This window comes from Emys orbicularis, chromosome 6, assembly GCF_028017835.1.
Source record: "Emys orbicularis isolate rEmyOrb1 chromosome 6, rEmyOrb1.hap1, whole genome shotgun sequence".
NCBI classification, from domain to species: domain Eukaryota; kingdom Metazoa; phylum Chordata; order Testudines; family Emydidae; genus Emys; species Emys orbicularis.
This window is the reverse complement of record NC_088688.1, coordinates 78,629,328-78,651,474: the sequence shown is the minus strand read 5'-3', so window position 1 is coordinate 78,651,474 and position 22,147 is coordinate 78,629,328. Positions and strand designations below refer to the sequence as shown.

Genomic DNA, 22,147 nt, shown 5'->3' with positions numbered 1-22,147 from the left:
TCTAGTGAAAAGCCAGTTTGTAGTTTTACACGTGAGTTAGCAGGTTGAGTTTAAGTTGACCCGCTAACTCATAAAGAACAGGAGTACTTGTGGCACCTTAGAGACTAACAAATTTATTTGAGCATAAGCTTTCGTGGGCTACAGCCCACTTCATCGGATGCATAGAATGGAACACACAGAAAGAAGATACAGTATTTATACATACAGAGAACATGAAAAGGCGGGAGTAGCCATACCAACTGTAAGAAGCCAATCAATTGAGATGAGCTATCATCAGCTTTTCATCCTGCTGATGATAGATCATCTCAATTGATTATGCTCAAATAAATTTGTTAGTCTCTAAGATGCCACAAGTACTCCTATTCTTTTTGCGAATACAGACTAACGCAGCTGCTACTCTGAAACCCACTAACTCATGTAACTCTAGCTAGCTTGAGTTAAGAACACACCTTTTTTCCATAGTGAAGACAAAGCCTAAAATGGATTAGCTGGTTGAAATGAACCTTAGGGTTTAGCTAACACATTTTATTTAAAACAACACCTTTTATCCTAGTCTAGACAAGGTCCGACTGACTTCAGTGGATCAAGCTGTAAGTGTGTGCCTATTACAGTATTATTGTTGCTGTTATTTTATTTAAGTGCCAGTAATGTGCAGTTGAAACTTGTCTCACAGGGAATGTTTACATTTTTGTGAAAGAATAAATATTGTATTACTTCTCCCTTTGGAGGTGTATTCTTGTCTCGATGCACCTCCCTTACATGATAATGAGAATAGACATCTAGTCGGGCTTCCTCAGCCACCCCTGGATAAGAGAAAATTCAATAAGAAAGGAACAATCATGGGATTTTTCCACAAGTAGCCAAGTGCCATGTTTTGTTTCATTTGAAGAAAAAAAATGAATATGGAGATGACTATTTATTAGCACTCGTAGTTATTTTAATTCACTTGTCAGGTCTATTAGATGGATGTCTTTGAGACTGACTAATTTGTTTATGATTACAAGTATCTCTGATTTTGAGGGAAGGGAAAAGCCAGTGAGTGCTTCTGTGTATGGATGTTAATTTGCAAATATTTGAATGATGATTGCTCTTGTATAACTGATGCATTAAAGATAGGGACTTAGAAGTTGTCGTCATTATACACCAAACAGAGCTTTTGTGGCCATTTACAACTTCTCATATGTTAATGAAAAACATTTTCTGAGAAATTGACAGCTCCACACTTTGTAGCTTATGCCAGCTTCTTTCATGGACCTGTTCAAGGCAGAGCAAAAAAGAAAAAGAAAAAAAAGCCTTGTTTTAGTGGCTGAATTACTCTGACAAGCTTTCACATTGCCCCTCCTCTTATTAATATTCTTTTTGATGTGAGCTTGTAAAACAGAGGATTGGCTGTTAATCTCCAGGATCTCAAGGGCTTTTGGCAGTGGCCCATAATTGATGTGTTCACATGGCTGTTGTCTGACTACTAATGATTAGACAGCAGTGTTATCTCCTAGCTAAATCAGTGTTGCTTATAAATCACACTTGATAAACTGCAGTTTCATTTCTTCAAAGGGTCTGGAGGTCTACATACTTTGATAGAACTGCCAGAGGCATTTCATGATTTTATGACATTTAAGATTATGTTTATTTTTCATTTCACTTGGGCAAAGTATTTGAATTTCTACCAAGTGTAAATAAGTGTTTTTGTTGTTGTTCTTGTAATGGATTGATCACAGAGTGATCTAAATAGAAAAAGGGAGAGTAGGAAATAAAAGGTGCATGGGATGATGGCGTATTGTACAAGAAATTTACAATATAATTAATTACCCAAAATAGGACTTTTCTTACGTTTTCTTATGTGGGGAAGATGGGTGTTACAGTTGCATTAGTTTTTATCACACTGTTTGATAAAAATAGTCCATGAAGTAATGCAAGAAAGGAGGACGGATTTTTTGTGTGGTTAAATTACTGGATTGAGCTTTAGGAGATCTGGGTTAAATTTCTGGCTCTACCACAGGCTTCCTGTGCCTCAGTTCTGCATCTGTAAAGTGGAGATAATAATGCCCTAACAGGAATGTTGCAAGCATAAACTCCAGAAATACTTGGATGCTTAGATATTATAGGGATGAGGTTGTATAAGCACCTTGACAGTATCAGTGAAAAAGCAAAACATTAGAAATATGGAACATGTTTGAGAAAGAGACTGGGTGGCATGGGTTAATGCAGTGTTTCTCAACCTAATTACCACTGTGCGCCACATATGCAGCTCTCGGTGTGTTATGTGGGCCATGTCCACACAATATATATACTAGCCGTATGGCCATGAGGAGGTCACATGATTGGGCTGCAGCTATTTGCTGATTGGGCTTCAGGTTGAGAACTACCGGGTTAATGGGTTCCAATGCCTTTACTCTAGGACAGGCCACTGCTTTGAATTCAGCATAGTGAGGAAAAGCTTTGGCGATCAGATGTCTGTTCAGTGACCTATAAACAAATGATCTGGTGATCTTAATTACTAGTGGACAGATGGTCTTTATATAAAACTATAATTACAATTGGCATTAATTGACAGCCTTATTGGTATTTACATCAGAGAGAAAAAGAATTAAAAGGGCACAGAATCTCAGGTATCCCCCCCCCCCCCCAAAAAAAAAAAGTTCTTCTAGCTCAGAGTTGAGGCATACTGATAGGTAAATGTGGGGAAGCTTTCACTGATGTGTGTATCTATCTTTGTGGTTTAGGGCTATCAGTCTGGCACTTTTCATCAGCACAAAATACAATTTAGAAAGAGGGAGAAAATAAACATCTTGGAGAGGAATAGTTATTAGCAGTTTCTTTCTCACATGTATTATTTTCCAGTTCAAAATCTTCACTGCACTTGGATTATTTTCAAAAGTTTTTTATGCCCCTTAAAAATCTCTTGAAAAGCTAACTTCCTCCCTGCCAATTAAAACAAACACACTGGGCCAAATTCTGCTTTCTGTTGTACCTCAGTGGAGTTACTATGGATCTACACCAGTGTAACTGAAAGCAGAATTTGATCATTACGATAATTTAAGGTTCCTTAAATACTGCAAACTGTATTGGGGGGGAAAAAAGAGTATTTTGTTATCTATGTGTTTTCAACTATGGTTATTCAAGTTTATAGTTGAATAGTAATTATACAAATCCCTTTTCAGGATTAGAACTACCAGATTGTGAAAGAAAACAGAGAGGACATTTTTTGTTGTACTTTATTTTGTCATGTGGTGGTTTTATGAGTATGTGTCATGATTTACATAATGACAATACTAATATCTAGCTTTTATAATAATATATAATAATAATATCTAGCTTTTAATTAGGACACTGCCAATGGGCATGAAAAGAAAGTAAGTGATCCATAAATACACCAGACAACAAGACATAGCATTTTCAGAACATATTGAAAGTCTCATCTGTAAGGATCTAGTCAGACAATGCGAAGTTTGTGGCATACATCGGGGGAGCACATGGAGTCATGAAATGTCCAACGGTATAGAACCCTCGTCTTGGCAATCCACATTGCAGGAAATAAAAATAACACGATGCACCTGAATTGACTACACATCTGAAGTGAGGAGACTGGGAGCTAAATCACAGTGTTTGACTGAATGTGGAAAAAAGTGGGGCACAGACCACAAGTTGACCCGATGATGCCCAGAAAGAACAGAAAAGTACAGAAGCATTTAGTGGATGCTAAGGAGGCCAGAGCAGATTTAAAATAGATTCTGTAGCTATCCTATGAGGCTTCAGCCTCACTTACATCATTACCCCAGTAAAGGATCCTGTAGAGAGATGGTATGATGAGACTGGCTACATGCCATTGTAGGCAATCTGCTACTGCTAGCAGCAAATATCTCCATCAGCTGCTAATGGGAAGGGCTCTGAGTGACTGCAGAGAATTCTTTCCCAGGTGTCTGGCTGGTGGGTCTTGCCCACATGCTCAGGGTCTAACTGATAGCCATATTTGGGGTTGGAAAGGAATTTCCCCCTGGATCAGATTGGCAGACACCCGGGGTGGGGTGGATGTGAGGGCGGGGAGGATCGCCTTCCTCTGTGGCACGGGGCGCAGGTCATTGTAGGTTTAAACTAGTGTAAATTGTGGATTTTCTGTAACTTGAAGTCTTTTTAAATCATGATTTGAGGACTTCAGTAACTCAGCCAGAGGTTAGGGGGTCTATTATAGGAGTGGGTGGGTGAGGTTCTGTGGCCTGCAATATTCAGGAGGTCACTAGATGATCATAATGGTTCCTTATGGCCTTAAAGTCTATGAATCTATGAGAGATTACTGAGTCATAGAGCATCTTCACTGGCTCTGTACTGGCTGAAGAGACCTATGTCCCAGGATACAGCAATCATGTCAGTGACTAGCTGGATTTGACTTCCAGTAAGAGAACTAGTGTGCCAACGGCCTATTTGCCTTGAAGATCTCTGGTGATTTGCTCTGTAACCCTGGATATTGAGAGTGAAAACCTGAAGAAGACAAGCTTATCAGGTAAGGTTATTACTATCATGGTGCCATCATCTTCACATATGTACCTGAGATTGGAAAACCTTATCTTGGTAATGTGACAGAGCAAGGACGTATTCACTCCATGTCACAGTACCAGAGATCTGGAGTTTTTACAAGCTAGGCTGGACATGGAGTTAAGTACCAGCTGCTTCAAGGTTCAATCATCAGCAGTAGCAGCTTTCAGTGGCTGGACAGCAGCATTTCCATAGGCAGGGACCCTGATTTATTCCAGCTTTCTGAAGACTTTCCATAAACTGAATCTAGTAGTGCATTGCCTGGTCCCTGAATGGCACTTGAACTTGGCGATTAGCATCCTGAAGGCTCCTCCTTCAGACTTCTGAGGAAAATATCTATGTACATTTATTTTCCTTGTTGTGGAATGCTTATCTGGAGTGATTACAGAACTCCAGGCACCTTCTGGCAAAGAACCATAACTGATCCTTCACTGGGACAAGCTTGTGCTTAGAACTCTCCATAATTCAGACTCAAGATATCATCAGACTTCCATATGAAACGGGAGTTTATTTTATACACCCAAACCCAAACAGTAAAAAGAAAGGTAGACTCATTGTCTTGCTGTCTCTAGAGTGCTGTGAATCTACAGAGGGCTTGTCTACACTGGCACTTCACAGCGCTGAAACTTTCTCGCTCAGGGGTGTGAAAAAACACACACACACCCTCCGAGCGATGCAAGTTTCAGCGCTGTAAAGTGGCAGTGTAGACAGTGCACTGGTGCTGGGAGCCAGTCCCCTGGTGGGGGTGGATTTTTTTTTTTTATGGCTCTCCCAGCGCTGGTGCCGTGACTACGTAGCCATGTTAAAGCGCTGCTGCGGCAGTGCTTTAACGTTGGTAGTGAAGACATACCCTTAGATTTAGGGAGTTTCAGAGACTGTTTATTTTGTACTAAGGTCTAAAGAAGAGTCAGGCAGCCTGAGGTGACTATTTTGAAGTGGATCAGGAAAGCTTATGTTACCGTGGAGAAAGCTTGTGACAGAGACTTTTAAGAGATACTCATCCCAATCAACGGGATTTTCTTTGGTTGGGACAGGAGAAGTATCTTTATTAGAAATTGGCAAGGTGGCCATCTGGCCATCATCCCATGCCTCTGCCAAACATTGGAGTTGACAAACAGGCTTCTGCAGATGCAGTCTTTGGCAGCAGAATATTGCAGGCAGCTGTCAAATGCTAATCTGTCCCATCCTAAAAAGGAGTGAGCTGCTTTGGGAAGCCCAAGCATCTGGACTTGTATAGAAGATCAAAGAAAGAAGAGGATTTTTTTACCATTGCCTGTTAATTTTTCTTTTCTTTCTTCATCTCTCCCCCCCCCCACCCCCCACCCCCAAGATCTTCTCTACAGGTCTTGCAGTGTTGTAGATTAGCATCTATTATTCAAGTTCATTTCTGCATTAGAATTTATTGAAAGGTTTTAGTTAGTGTTGTGAATTATCATTAACATAGTTGGTTTCCTGTGGTTTCAGTCCAGTTTCTATGGAACAACTTTTGAAGTGTTCATCTCAAATCTGAGAGACAGTTAGAGCCTTATATGTATATGAGGATATGTTATCATCAAAATACTTTTGTGTATTGTATCTATTTGCCACCTGGGAGGAACTATAACCCAGCTGTTGGACTGTTACAGTAAATCTTTAAGATAGGGGAAATTGACCCTTTTTGTACAATATCAAACTTGTACAGCACTGAGGATTTTAAGCAGCATATGTTGCTTACAAAAGATTTCTTTATATTTCCCATACATAGAATCATAGAATATCAGGGTTGGAAGGGACCTCAGGAGGTCATCTAATCCAACCCCCGGCTCAAAGCAGGACCTAATCCCCAACTAAATCATCCCAGCCAGGGCTTTGTTAAGCCTGACCTTAAAAACCTCTAAGGAAGGAGATTCCACCACCTCCCTAGGTAAGCCATTCCAGTGTTTCACCACCCTCCTAGTGAAAAGGTTTTTCCTAATATCCAACCTAAACCTCCCCACTGCAACTTGATACCATTACTCCTTGTTTTGTCATCTGGTACCACTGATAACAGTCTAGATCAGGGGTAGGCAACCTATGGCACGAAGGCGGCACGCGAACTGATTTTCAGTGGCACTCACACTGCCTGGGCCTTGGCCACCAGGCCGGGGAGCTCTGCATTTTAATTTAATTTTAAATGAAGTTTCTTAAACATTTTAAAAACCTTATTTACTTTACATACAACAATAGTTTAGTTATATTATAGACTTATAGAAAGAGACCTTCTAAAAAGGTTAAAATGTATTATTGGCACGCAAAACCTTAAATTAGAGTGAATAAATGAAGACTTGGCACACCACTTCTGAAAGGTTGCTGACCCCTGGTCTAGATCCATCCTCTTTGGAACCCCCTTTCAGGTAACTGAAAGCAGCTATCAAATCCCCCCTCATTCTTCTCTTCTGCAGACTAAATAATCCCAGTTCCCTCAGCCTCTCCTCATAAACCATGCACTCCAGCTCCCTAATCATTTTTGTTGCCCTCCGCTGGACTCTTTCCAATTTTCCACATCCTTCATATAGTGTGGGGCCCAAAACTGCAGATGAGGTCTCACCAGTGCCGAATAGAGGGGAATGCTCACGTCCCTAGATCTGCTGGCAATGCTCCTACTTATACAGCCCAAAATACCATTAGCCTTCTTGGCAACAAGGGCACACTGTTGACTCATATCCAGCTTCTGGTCCACTGTAACCCCTAGGTCCTTTTCTGCAGAACTGCTGCCTAGCCGCTCGGTCCCTAGTCTGTAGCAGTGCATGGGATTCTTCCATCCTAAGTATTTCATATTTCATGCTGCACTGACATTTTTCTCAATGTTGAGAAGAATATTGGTTTGTTTTATATTGTCTTTAGATAGCACTGCAGTTGAGTAGTGACCAAAGCTTTCAAAATGATTGAAAAAGCAGCTGCACTTTACATTTGGTTATTTGGTACCCAATTCTGTTGAGCTATTGTGTCAGACCAGTTAGTTTGGGTGGATTATTGAGAGTTACAAGGCTGATAGTTATTTAAGTATGAGATATGTGAACTGAAATTAAATTGAGATTTTTCAGATGAGCCTGAGATTATTCTTCTGTGAAGAAGTGGGAGAATAAGGAGAGCAATGGTTTTTAGATCTGTATCTATAAATTCTCGGTCAGTTTCTCCTCTCACACTTGTTTTCCCATAATTTAATTCCATTAATTTCAATAGAATAGTTCCTGATTTACACGCCGTAAATGGGATTAGAATCAGGCCTTCTGGGGCCATTGTTGTTTCAGGGCTCCGTTGAGGGAGGACAGGCATACTTTAAAGTAAAACCAAGTTAATCTCTGCTTGGCCTTGGAATCTTGGAAAGCCACTTGGAGAAAAGGAGGACTTGCTTGAAGGACAGATTTTTCGAGCTCCCCCAGCCCTACTTGAGAAGCAGTGGTTTCATTAAACGTGAGCTCATAAATCCATAAAAAAAGGTGAATGCCGCTGCCAGTATTAATAGTTGGCATTTTCTTGTACATTGCAGTCCTCCTTACGGGCCTTTTTTTTTTTTTTTTAAATGAAGGGTGTGTTTTGGGAAGGGTGATGCTTTCATTTCCAGGCATGCCATAAAATGACCCATAAAATGTCTTGGAACCTTTCCTGCCTGAAAAAATTGTCTCTTTCCCCCCGCCATGCTGCCGCAGTTATCACTAGAAGTGCTCAAGCTAGATTCATTATGATTTAGAAGAGGAGGTTTGGTGGCAGAGTGTTCTCCGTAAAGGGCTTTCAGCTTGGAACCTGCTTCTCTACCTTGGTCCGAAATAGTTCAGTTCTGTTGATCTTCAGAGCATTCTCCAAGGGACATCTATTCACTCAGCTTTTTTCAAAAGGGGGGGGGGGGGGGACCATGATCTGTGGATCCTAATTCAGCAAGACGGTTGTCATGACTTCAGTGAGACTATTTAAATACTTATAGTATGAACCTGCTTATGTGTTTTGCTGGACCAGGGCTGATAGTTGAAGGTTTGTTGGCTATTTTATGGCTGCTAATAATTTATTGTGCTTTTGCAATTTGTGTCAAGAACATCTAGAGTTTCAGCAAGATACTTTAAAAAAATATTTAATACGTTTAAATAAATAAACTAAATATCCAGGTAACAGCAAAGACATATTTAATAATTTAAAGTAATCTATTTACAGTCTCTGAAAAGGTCAGAACGTTTTTATTAGAACAAAATTCTAAATCACTTTTCAGTCACCACAACCCCAGGATCCATAGGTTTGTGTACAGTACAGCATGGGTTTTCCACAGGTGTAGTGAGGCCCTTGGAGACATGCTTCCTTCCTACAGGACAGAAGGCCTTATCATGTTTTTCATCAGCATGGGTTTTCCACAGGTGTAGTGAGGCCCTTGGAGACATGCTTCCTTCCTACAGGACAGAAGGCCTTATCTTTTTTTACAGGAACTCAGTGTTGTTCAATGGAATCCACCCTGCAGGGCAGGAAACCCACCTGTAGGAGAGGCAGGATTTTGAAGTTCCAAGACTGTACTTTTAGAGATTAGTGACTGCATCAGAAAGACTGGCTGTCATGCACAGAGCTTAATTTCAGTATCTAAAATAAAACTAATGAGAAATTGAAGGAAATCTGCATACATTAAGATCCTCACATGTTTCCACTTAAGATGACATTTCTTCTCTCTTAAAACTCTCCCACCCAAATACAGTCACCAATGCATCCATAGTGCAGCCATCTTTTTGTCATCTTCAGATGGAGATGTGCTCACTGGAGCACTTACTATCCCTTCATTGGCAGACATTCTTCATTTGCAGTCAGCTTTCTAGTCCTGAGAATCACCACTGCTTGATACAATCAAACTTTCTGCAATGGAAAGCTGCCACAAACAACACTCCAGTTTTGTAGCCTTCATTATTAATCAGCTCTCAAAAGCCCTTGAAATAAGGTGAATGTAGAAAATATTGCTTCAATATTTCTGTAGATTTTTTTTTTTAAGCCCTTTGATTATTTACATTAAGAGCTACGATCTGTGTAAATAACCTTCCTGTGTTTCAACTCCCCCCGCCCCTTGGAATCTCTTGTGTGATAAATAGCAAGGCTACTGCTCAGCATGTACCAGCACCTGGGAATAATCATGCAAAAATAACAATGAGAAACGGCAGAGCGTCTGTTCTTGACATTAACTTTCCTCAGGTTGACAGACTGCCACCACCAGATGTTAAACTTATGTGCCTTTTTTCCACTGAAGATGGCGGCCTTCCTGCCTCTCTCTTTTTAACTCTAATAGATTACATCAGTTCCCTTTTGAGCATTCATAAAAAAACCCTTGTGACACCACAATGATCACTGAGAACTATCACTTTATGATTATCAAGCAATCTTTTAAAATAATTTTAAAATATTGGAAACTGGAGCACTATTGAAGCTACACACAACTTTTATTATGAGTGAGGAAATGTTCACTTCAGGCACAAACTCAGAAGGACAGTAAAATCTTTCTCTCTACTAATGATTTTTTTGTATATTAATTCCACAGAGCAATCTTTTCCCTTTTACTGTAATATTCACATTGCAGCTTTTCCCCCCTCCTGGTTCCTTATGGCTGTATTGTATTTGTAACAATAAAATCTAAATATTTATTAGTAAGTGGAGAGAAACTAGAACTGAATAAAACTATTTATAACAATAGCTAAAGGGGTACAGTATCAAATATGCACTTTTCCCCCTTTCAATTATTTGTTTTTCCCATTTCCAAAGTATTACAAAGTCTGCCATATTGTCTTTGTCCATTTAAAATATGTCCTTTTTTTTCTAGCTCTGCAGAAGCAAATATTTAGTGTTTCTCCTCTCTTTGTGATGAGTACATCCTATAGAAGAATGATGTCATCTATGACACAGGAATTTTCCCAGCTGCAAATCATCAGTATGGCAATTCATTTAGCATTTTTTCAATTTTATAAAGGCACAGGGCTCAAATTCTCCTCTGCAGCACACAGCTTAGGAGGGAAATAAGTAGAGGCTTGTCTGTGCCAGTTATGACTTCCTGGTTCTGTGCCAGCGTGAGTTAGAGCATCTTAGGAGCTCCTCTACTTTATGTCAATGGAATATGATCCCTAAGGCATCTTATACTAGGAGTGGAGATTTACCATGCAGAGCTACACTCGGATGGCAAGGGTTGCCATGACAGGAGCCAGTTCCATGTGCTCTATCTCAGCTAGTAGTTCCCCACCACCAGGGAATTCTCTGCTGGCAAGCTACTGTCAGGATCTGTGTAGCACAGAATCAGTGTCTTTTGAATGCTGTTCATACATAGGTATTCTTTTATTTCATATTTAGTTCAGGGAAATCTTGCAATGATCAGCTGTTGGGGAGTCAGCTGGTATTTCAGCTGCCTGCTTCAGACCATGCTGCAAAGCTTTCTTTTATTATTGCCTACCTCTGCAACTTTGATGGCAGAAAGATAAGTGTAAGGATGCTAGGCTCTGATTCTGTACTGTATCACATCATTTTTATGCCACAATAACTCCATCCAAGTCAGTAGACTCACCCTGGTGTAAACATGGCGTAATGAAATGGAGAATCAGGCCTTCAGTTTTACAAATTGCTGTAATATTTGCATTCTTTGATTTTTTTTTCTCCATGTGTAGTGTTATCTTGTATGAAACAAAATTAATTTTTAAACCATTACTGCAAGAAACTAAATAGTGTATAATATTAAAAAAAAAAAAAAAAAAAAAAGTGTGTGCAAATTGCTTTTGTGCATGTAGGTCAGACCATTACATATCCTGCTTGTACCTGCAAATGCATTTTACATATACATAACTAACACATGTTGAGAAATGCAATTACATGCAAAAAATTTATTCATGCAGAATTGTGGGTAAAAATTTAGACTGTGCTTTTTGGAAGTTTGGTCCATTATTTTTAGCTCAGAAATGCTGTTAGTCCTAATGTCATAAGTATGTTGGACAAGAATCTGATCTCAATTACATCACTTACCCCAGTGTAACTGAGATGAGAATCCAACCAGTTATCTTTACATTTCATCTTGTTCGTGCCCTTGCAATCATAATTTCCTTCCTATTTGTTTATGAACAATTAAGATGAAGAATAAGTGATTTTTAAGGAAATAATTTCAGTCCTTACATATATATTCAGAGTTGTGTGCATAGCTAGAGAGTGTCAATTTTCAATTGTATGAATGGTGCTTAAACGAGAAATTGGCTGTCTTTGTTGTTAGAGTGGAACAAATTACAATTTTGAGAAGTTTTTTGTCATTTCATATTTTCATTAGATTTTTCTCATCATGAAAATTCTGGGATATAAAGAATATAGATATTAGCATGTGCTCTGTAATCTCCCTCCCTCTCTGTACATTTGTCAACTTGGCTTTAAAAGAGTAACCATCAATGTTAACTTTGATCTGCTTTAAGCTGCATTTACATAAAACATAAATCAAAACATATAGGGATGTAACTTCTAAATGCCTTTATTATCAGGGATGCAGAACAGTAAAGGAACATAGAGGTAAAGAAATTTTATTACAGGTTTGAAAGCAGAAACTTTTAACATTCAAATGGGTGAAGTGTTTCTTGGCTGAGTCTTGGCTCAGATGTACCAAATGAACATTAGTTTATCCTTTTAATGTACAACTGTATACAGGATTGTTTAATTGACATAAACAAAAAGCTGACAGGATGCCTGGTTCAGCTGTTTAACTGGGAGCTCATTTCCTCCTCTTTTATTTCCGTTTTTATGTGACGAAGAGAACATTATGTCCATAGTAAAGTACTGAGCTTCTGAAATGCTTAAGGGTGAATATATGACTGAGCATGCAGAATGGAAAACTAAAACAAATTCCTATCACATGACTAAGGACTTTGCTAGGTTAGACCAAAATGCTCAGCACCTTGCAGGATCAAGCCCCACATGCAGAAAAATCTCCTGTTGCACAGGTATAATTAACTGCAAAAATGTGGTGCTGTTTTTAAATCCGCATATAGCGTAACTGTCTAACTAATTTTATTCTTCTAAAATGTATGTGTTGATAAGCCTTATAAATTAGCGGGATAGTTGTGATTGTTTAAAAAGTCATAATCTCTGACATTGTAAGTGCGTAGATAGTAGATAGAATTGTGTCCGAGTGTTATCAGCTGGATGAGCCTAATGTGTTTTAAAAGCTTGAATGACAAGAGATCATGTTTCATGGCATAGGGCATTTGAGTTGTTCAATGTACATCAGTGCTGTATGGTGTACAGAAGAACATGGCATTTCTATGTCTTTGTACTGTCTTCATAAATGTTTTTCTTAAGGAAGAAAAATGCTGTTCCCATTTTGCAAAACTAATTTCCATCCACAAATCAGTCTTCTGCCAGAGGCAAGAAAAACAGTGGCTTTAATTCTTTTTTTATTTCATTCTAGTAGTCTAAGGCTGCAGGGAATATTCTTTTAGAACTTTAGTGTTTTGTCTTGTTTAGCAAGACAGATTTTCTATAATTTTTTCATATGCAGCATGTGGGATCCGTGTAAAAAAAAATGGAGAGTGCAAGACTGAAATCATCCTATGATATACTAAATACCTATGTACTCTAAAGTTGATACAATTCTAAGCAAACTGGTTTAAAAAAAAAAAAAATCTCTCAGCACCATTATAGTAAGTTTGTCTGTTGTTTTCAGGTTGACCCCCTGTTTACAGTGCCTGCACCTCCACCTCCGATTTCCAGCAGTATCACGCCTCAGATTCTGCCTTCCTACTTTTCCTCCTCTTCATCCAATATTGCTGCACCAGTTGAACAGCTTTTGGTACGGACTCGTTCAGTGGGTGTAAATACTTGCGAGGTTGGAGTAGTAACAGAACCCGAATGCCTTGGACCCTGTGAGCCTGGGACCAGTGTGAACTTGGAAGGGATTGTGTGGCATGAAACCGAAGAAGGTAAATTGTGTTTGTTTGTTTTGTTTTTTTCATTAGGCTTGTATATTAGATAGGTATATTAGGGGACTTACCCTGTGGTACCTGTCTGAGGTGGTTCAAGACTATTCAACTCCCATCACCTGCAGTGTCTGTCACAGTTTTATAAATGTTACTGAGGGCTTGTCTAGACTTACATTTTATAGCGCTCTAACTTGCTGGCTCAGGGGGGTGAAAAATCATCCTCCCGAGCGCAGCAAGTCTGAGCGCTTTAAAGGCACTAGTGTAAACAGGCTCTGAGCGCTGGGAGCTAATCCCCTTGTGGAGGTGGATTACCATGTGCACGACCACACTCGCACTTCAAAACGCTGCTGCGGGAGTGTTCCCGCGACAGCGCTTTGAAGTTTCCAGTGTAGCCATGCCCTGAGCCTGTTCATATCCTTAAAAACATTATTGTTAAAGTGTTAAAAAAAAAATAAAATAAATTAGTGGAGATATCCCATCTCCTAGAACTGGAAGGGACCTTGAAAGGTCATCAAGTCCAGCCCCCTGCCTTCACTAGCAGGACCAAGTACTGATTTTGCCCCAGATCCCTAAGTGGCCCCCTCAAGGATTGAACTCACAACCCTGGGTTTAGCAGGCCAATGCTCAAACCAGTGAGCTATCCCTCCCCAGTTGTGTTAACTGACTTTGTATAAGACTGAATATTCAATTAATGATGTAGTTAATCATAATATTAAGAAATCATTAGCAAAATAGAGTTTTATTATGTGTCTTTCTTGAGGGGTATGTATATTATGAGTGTGCTCCTATGAGTGGTACAAGTGAAAACTATAAAACGGAGCAATTCTGGCACCCAGGCACCTTGATCAATACTGCATGTTTATATAATAAAAGCTATTCCAAAGACCTGTATTAAAATTATTCCTATGTTATGTTATCAATTATTTGCATTTTGCTTGTTTGAAACATGTTTTAAGGAGAAAATATTTTTGTTTTAAAAGGAATGTTCCATTGGTTGCAGAAGTGCTAGCTAACCCAGTCTGATTTCTCCAATATCCTTAGATGGCACTTGGTCATATAGGAGTGCTGTAGAGCTTTGGGGAATATGAGATGTTGATTGGCTGGTGATTTAGAATAAAGTAAATAGAGAGAGGATTATGCTGCGATATGCAGATTTTTCCATTTTGATTTCTAAAAGCTCATTATTAAAATTTGAGCTTCCTGTTGTTAATTACAGACGCTCCCTGGGTTACGCAAACCCGACTTATGGAAAAAGTTCTGTAAGCTTTTTTTTGGGGGGGGGGCGGTAATTGTCGGAGATATGTTCCCGACTTACACAAAATTTGACTTGCGCAAGGCGTTCTGGAACGGAATGCTTGCGTAAGTCGGGAAGCTTCTGTATAGAAATACTGTATGTGTACTTCAAACCATTGCAAGTTTTGATATAATAACTAATAATAAGGTATTTCCCAAATTATGGCTAAAAGCTACTAAAAGATCCTATTGTGAGTATTGTCTCCTGTTTGTTTTGAGGTGTATTCAGTCTGTAGTGGTTTAACTTCCTCTGCAATGAAAACCAGATTATTTATAAAAGTACATAATGAAAGAATACAACAGTGCGTCAGTTGAGAATATATCCTGACATCCTTGAGATATATGCACAATGGCATTTGGTCCTTTGCAATGATATATAAGACCTCACTAAAGTGCTCTACAGTGTCCTCTGAAAAATCAATATAGCGAGTCAGATTTACCTGCTTTTATATGCTCTCATCCATCCATCTTTCTCTCTGTGTATGTCTACAACAGATTCATAAGGCAGATTGATCCTTTTAGATTGTTTGTAAAGCACAGTATAAATTCTGTTTTAGAATATTCCAGCAGAGATGGCTGTCCTTAGCAGCTCCAATCTTCCCTTTACTGGTCTGCATTAACCAGTGTTGAAATGTGTGGGTGTTAACTGTGGTGACATGAAAGAGCAGTAGCTCTTAATAGTGTTATTCTTGCTGAATAAACTAAACTTCTGACCCCCACTGACTTTAAGAAGCCCTCCTTGTTAAAGGTCTAGGGCCAGAAATATGGTATTTTATAAAGTTCAAGCACACTTGCAAGGATGACATTCCATCTGCATTCTCTCAGTGCTCTACCAGTTTAAAGCACTTGTTGTTTATTAAAAATTAATGCCCAAATATCATTAACCTCTCTTCATCCTGCATAAAACACTCTTCTAAAACAATTGAGGAAGCAATGAAATTGTGAAATAGTTTTGAATGCCTATGAATCTTAATATGGGTTTACGGATATTATGTGGTAGGGTTGCAGGGGTAAATGACTACATGCAGTGCAAGGAAGTAGAGAATCAGGCTCTTACATGTAAATTCTCCAGGGCAGAGGCTGTATCTTCATGTTAGTGCCTAACAGATTGTGGATACTGCTAGAATAATGATAATTAATAATAATGTTATGCCCTATATAATACTAGCAACTCAACAATGGTAGTGTAGCTTGAGCCTAAATTGCGTGAAAGGAGTAAGATAATTTGTATGGTTTGCTCTAGGGAAAAAAAAAAGAAAAGAAAATCAGACCCTGCTTAATGGAATATATGATTACTATATCTGGATGTTTGGTTATTCTCTTACCCTTTCCCAAAACAGTGTACCAGCACAACAGTGTATTATGAAAAATTGCCTACAGATGATTAACTTTCCTTTATATTTTAGTTTTGACATTTGGAGCACAGGTGCACGCATGTATTTAGCCGTTTTCAAATTTGCTCAAATTTCACATTTTCATAGAAGGTCTATATTATAGTTTGCATGACTCCATGTGTGCTGAAATTTGTCATAATCCTTTTATGAATGCAGGGTGCACATGGGCCTTTTATTTAATTTTAACGTTGGATTTATTATCAGGTATCTATTTTCTCTAGTTATGATTTTGACTTTTAATTAGGTCAAAGCCTGACCTTTTGCACTACTGCTTTAAATCTAGAGGAACTCCACTGAAGTCAATGAAGTTATTCTGAATTTTCACCAGTATAACTGAGATCAGACTCTGGTCCATTGTTTATAATGCACAGTTGAATTTTGGGTTTCTTTTGTCGCCCTGGCCTCTTATGTTTTTTCATCTTTCTTTCCCCTTTGCTTCAAAGCCCATTACAAAAAATAAAAACCTACAATGTGGCTTTTTCAGGGCACGATGAAAGAGTTGTAACAGACTAAGATGTAAGAACTTGGCAAAGGTCAGAAATTATGAGAAATTTGAATAATTTTGTGTGTGATCTAGCCATTTGGTAAAATGAGTTGTTTAATGATCAGCATGTGCTTGTAGGATGTCTGCACATCCTACATCCTTCTGCATGTGGGAACTATGAACCAAATGTGCTCGCTGAGGAGCTTTCAAACACTAGCTGTGGGAATGCAAATACAGAGAGGATGTGGCGGTTACAGCTATAATGAGAACAGTTACAGTTGGTAAAGGAGATGAGTTGATATTTTATTTGGAGTTCTTTGCTAAGTCTAATACATACTTTTCTAGACAAGGGGAAGTATACTTCGGAATTAATATTTTGAAGATGGCTAATATTTGAAATAACTGGTTCCCTTTTAGGATCATTACACAAAATGTCACATTCTGCATGTACTACTGCATTTGTTCTTTGTCTAGGTCATAAGACGGCTGTGGTTTTATTAGTCTAGTTTTTAGGGTAGCCAGTCCAAAGCAAAAAACCACATCGGATTTCAAGCAATATTGTGGCTGATACAAAGAGAGAGTTATTATCCTATTTTTAATTTATCCCAGGCCAATCAATCCAGTCAGTCTGATAAGAAGATTTCATACATAAGACATTTTTTTCCTCTGACTGTTTCAATTTTAGGATGTGGGAAGCAGACAATTGAAATCTGTCACATTTTATAATGGGGCTTTGTAACTAAATGTGGCTGTGATTTCACCAAATATAATTTTTACCAAATGATGATTATCATATGGGTATTTCTTAAGTGGTCTAAGGGTGTTCAGTTTGCACACATGTGTACTGTAGGCATTTACTGTTCCCATCTGCATAATCTCATTGTTTGGCTGGGACTTGGAATGTTTTCAATGTGTTTTTAATTGTTGTGGAGGAAAAAGAAAAGAGGAGGAACTGGTGGGGCTACTTTCTAGTAGTGGTATGAGGAATAATTTATAGGCAAGTCAACCTGAAACTTGGCCGCTGATGTGGATATTTGATACTATAATACTATAAACTACAATTATAGGAACATTAAGAATCACTGATAAACAGCAATGTGGTTTTGTTTTGTTTGTATCTAACATTGGACATTTTCTCTTGGAAACAACTGTTAAGAGGGCGTATTTTTAAATTTGGAAATAAGGTTAACCTTGAAAGCTTTAATTGACTTCTGTTAAAATGCTTCTAAAGAGTGCAAAAAGGCAGTGGGCTTCTTGGTTCATACTGCTTGGAGGAAATAAAAATCATCTAGAGAAAGGGAAAACCACTTACCAACTTTCTAAACTGCTTAGAGGTTGTTTTTATTATTTTGTTTCTCACAGTCAGTTGCCCTGGGTTATGTCCTGCTTTTGGTCCTGCATCTAGTAGTGGAGTCAGCCCTTTGCTGTGAGAAGTACTTATACTGATGATTACTTGTTTGCCTGAAAATGGATCAGGAAACAACCATCAGTCACCTTGCTGCCTTTGTGTACAGAACAAGCTGTCGACATGTGGTGTTCAAGTTCTCACATTGCTGGATTGACAGTCTTCCTCTTTGTGGAATTTGGGTACAATTTGTTTTGGTCATTATATAATAAATAATGGAGAAATGAATTGTATTTTTGAAAAGAGTTCTGTTGTCAGCGTTGGCATGCTCTCTTTATAATTGAGATTTGTTCTCAAATTTAAACCCTAGGAATCTGAGGTTTGTTTTTATTTCATTATGTTGGTTCTTATTAGAGATGAAATGGGGTCTGCGAATAGGGAATTGGGCTAAATATTTTTCCATGTTTATTCTGCAGCCAGTTCTGCCATAACTTTGCAGAAGAGCACATAAGAAAACAAAAGAAAACACCTTCATTCACACATAGGCATTCCCAAATCTATTATAGAAGGCTTTTCCAACTTCCCCATCCAACTCTTTTGATTGTAGGTACAGTTTTGAAAATACAGTTACTATACAGAACTGAGATTGAGAATTCCGTTCCCACATGGCTTTGGTTTTACAACCGTATTTAAAGGGACACAATCAATTTGAAATCTATTCAGTTGAAATATATATATAATGTAAAAGTTGTTTACCTGCCCCTGAATCCCCTTAGCAATTTCCAAAAATTGTTTTCTCTTATTTTCTGTGTGCAAGACCCACATGTGAAAAACTCACAAATACAGAGGAAACTTGACTACAGTGGAACAGTGAAACTCACGATACTGAAAGTACTGTCGTATGCCCAAGTAATCAAATGCAAACAATAAAGAAAAATAAGTTTTTGTTTCTCTGATCTCTTTGTTAGAGGAATCTTAGGTGCAGGGCCGTCCCTAGCCATTTTGGTGCCCTACACAGCCCCGCCCCCCCGCGCGGGTGGGGCTGTGTGGGGCCCCAGGCCCCCATGCAGGGGGGGAGCTGGTCCCAGGCCTCTGGGGGTGGGGTGGGGGAGGGGCTGGCCCCCAAGTGGAGTGACCCGCCCCCAGCCTGCTCTGCTCCCCTGGCTCCTCGCCGGCCAGGGGAGCAGAGCAGGCTGGGGTAGGGTTGCTCTACTTCCTGCCGCTGGTGAGTGCAGGGAGCCCGACGCCTCCTGCAGTCCTCAGGGAAGGGCTGGCTGGAGTGGGGGTGGAGCAGGGGCAGGAAGACGTGGAACAGGGGCAGGGGCTTTGGGGAAAGGGTGGAGTGGGGGCAGGGCTGGGGCGGACCAGGGGTGGGAAGAGGCGGGGCTGGGGCAGAGGCCATGTGGAAGAGGCAGAGCAGAGGCTGGAGCAGCACGCAACTGCGTAGGGCACCAGGAAATTTGGTGCCCTAAATTTCCTCGTGCCCTATGAAGGTGCATACTTTGCGTATGGGTAGGGACGGCCCTGCTTAGGTGTTCCATGTAAGAACAATAGACCAGAAGGGCAATTAAGTCAACAGTGAAAAGAACAGGAGTATTTGTGGCACCTTAGAGACTAACAAATTTATTTGAGCATAAGCTTTCGTGGGCTACAGCCCACTTCTTCGGATGCATAGAATGGAACATATATTGAGGAGATATATATATACACATACAGAGAGCATGAAAAGGTGGGAGTTGTCTTACCAACTCTGAGAGGCCAATTAAGTAAGAGAAAAAACTTTTGAAGTGATAATCAAGATAGCCCAGTACAGTGTCTCTTTAACTGCAGTCATTTCTCAGTGATGCACAATGCCAAGTTACTGAATACCCCAAGCTTTCCTTGCTCTTCCTCATCAGTACTGTGATGCTTATTCCCAATTTTCAGTATAAAATTATTAATTCAGTGGGAGATAGATGTGGAGTGTTCTGATGTTTAAAGGCAAAGCCTGGAAGATCTGTTAGAGAGGGATAATTTTGTTATTTATTATATGTATTATTGTAGCGCCTAAAAGCCACAGCATTGGACCAGGATCCCATTGTGCCAGGTGCTGTACAAACACAGAACAAAAAGACAGTCCTTGTCCCTAAGAGTTTACAATCTAAATATAAGACAGACAACGGATGGATACAAACAAATGGAAAGAATGAGACAATATTGCCTAGGAAGCAGAGAATAGTGGTGGTGCCGTACACTTTGGCCACACCGCATATGGCCAGCAATTTAATTCCCCCACCAGAGATTTGAAACAGGACTAACTGTAGAGCCCGTGTGTGATGATATAACTTTGCCTGCCAAAATTGAGAGCCATCCTGGCCATTTATAAAGCCAAAATTGGTTTCTGTTGTGTGACATCTGGTTAATGCGGTCATTAGCATTGCCCCCACTGCTGGTATTTGTTATTGACTAAAAATTAGTGCACATCATGGGTGTAAATAAATTGAATTAACAGCATAGTTTAAGGTGTTTCAGTAACATAGTACAATGTTTTCCAAGCTGAACCACTTGATGGGTTGTTATAAAAATGCATGGTTTTCCTTAAATTACTTTTTTTCCCCTTCTCTTTCTTTCTTTGTTAAAGATGACCTCCATTTTTTAAAAACTGTGTTTGTGCCCTTTTTTCTTATGTGTGGTGGTGTATATTTTTCTTTAAAATTCCCTTTCTAAATTTGTTTTTTCTGCTTGAGTTTTTTTAACCATAGAAATGGCTGAAATGTCAAGTTGGTTTTCCCTGAAGTAGCAGGAAGTGCCCTTCTGTGTGTACCAGAACTGTGTATTTTGACCTCTCATAATTTCATTATGGGTGTTGAGTCTCTAACAAAGATGTCCTTTTCTAAAATACCTAGTCATTAAAATTAAATTAGTGTTAAAAACAAAAAAGTCAATACAAATTTTAAGCAGCCAGTTAAAATTCCTTTCTCCTCTCGGTTGCCCAGGTTTCAGTCTGTTGAGTCTTGTAATATCATCACACGGCTATTTTTCTAGTTTCTATACGATTGTACATGTTAGACAAGACCTGAATACCTAATGAAAAATTTTTTAAAAGGAAAAAACCTTTCATGCTTTCTTCTTGTGCTATATTAAAAAAAAAAAAATCCCTCCTCACTCCCACACCTCCCCAAAAACCCAACCGCACACAAGTGCAGTGGCTTTTTTTTTTTTTTTTTAAACTTGACTAGTCACCTTTAAGGGAAAAGTATTTAAGAAACGTGCATAGCCACATTATTGCAAAATACATTAAATTCAACTTCAAAATATTGCTTCTCATTAGCATTCTCATTCTCCTTCAGCCAATTTATACTAGAGAAAGAAATCCATATGACATTGTTTTATATGCAGGTTGTGTATCCATACTGATTCATATTCATATGATTCATATTGACTGATGCAGATGTAACGCTAAGCAGAGCATAGCCGCAGTTTTTACTGACTGTATTTGAAATAGCTGACCAAGAATATCTAAGGTGTCTTATTTAGCAAGGGCAGTAAAGGCCAGCTTCTTTAAAGGGAACCAGCAAATGCCACTTTTCACAGCTCAGTGAAAAGATTAAGTGCAGCTAAATGGGTATAACCCAAGGCACAGAATGTGAAAAGCTAGCAAATTGCAGACAATAGTTACATTAAAAACCTGCTTCTTGCAAGACTGCTGCAATGCAAGACTCCCTGCTCTGCTCATACATACATAGAAAATTATTCCTTGTTCAAACAAACATATGGGGGTGGGGAGGGTGCCTAGAAAGAGGAAGGAGGATGATTGAGATTGGAAACATTGGCTTGGAGCTATTTGAGCATGAAACTGAGCCTGCTCCACCAATGAGGTTATGAACACAGCAGTTCCTTTAAGACCAAGAAGCCAGTCAGTATTCTAAAGCAAAATCACACAGCAGCAGTTTTTTACGACTGACACCATTTCATTATAAAGTACTCACTGCATGTTCTACTCATGCTTATAGCAGGCCATCAGGGCAGAGTGACTGCAAAGCAAGAATATATTTTTAACGTGCAGGGGTATTTTTTAAACTAATGAATATCATCAAAGAGAGGAATGAAACATAGCTGAAGTACCATATGCACCTAACTTGTTACAGAGATTAAACAACTTCTTTAAAAATTACTTATTATCACCACTACTATACAGTATTTTTTG

General features: G+C 39.1%; 1 protein-coding gene across 1 annotated transcript in view; it reads left to right on the top strand.

The window, feature by feature from the left end:
* Positions 1 to 22,147, top strand: part of ZNF608 (zinc finger protein 608) — a 115,590-nt gene that overhangs the window by 42,351 nt on the left and 51,092 nt on the right. Inside the window, exon 2 of the mRNA XM_065406742.1 lies at positions 13,190 to 13,445. Within this exon, the coding sequence (XP_065262814.1) occupies positions 13,190 to 13,445 (256 nt within the window). The remainder of the gene's footprint in view (positions 1 to 13,189; positions 13,446 to 22,147) is intronic.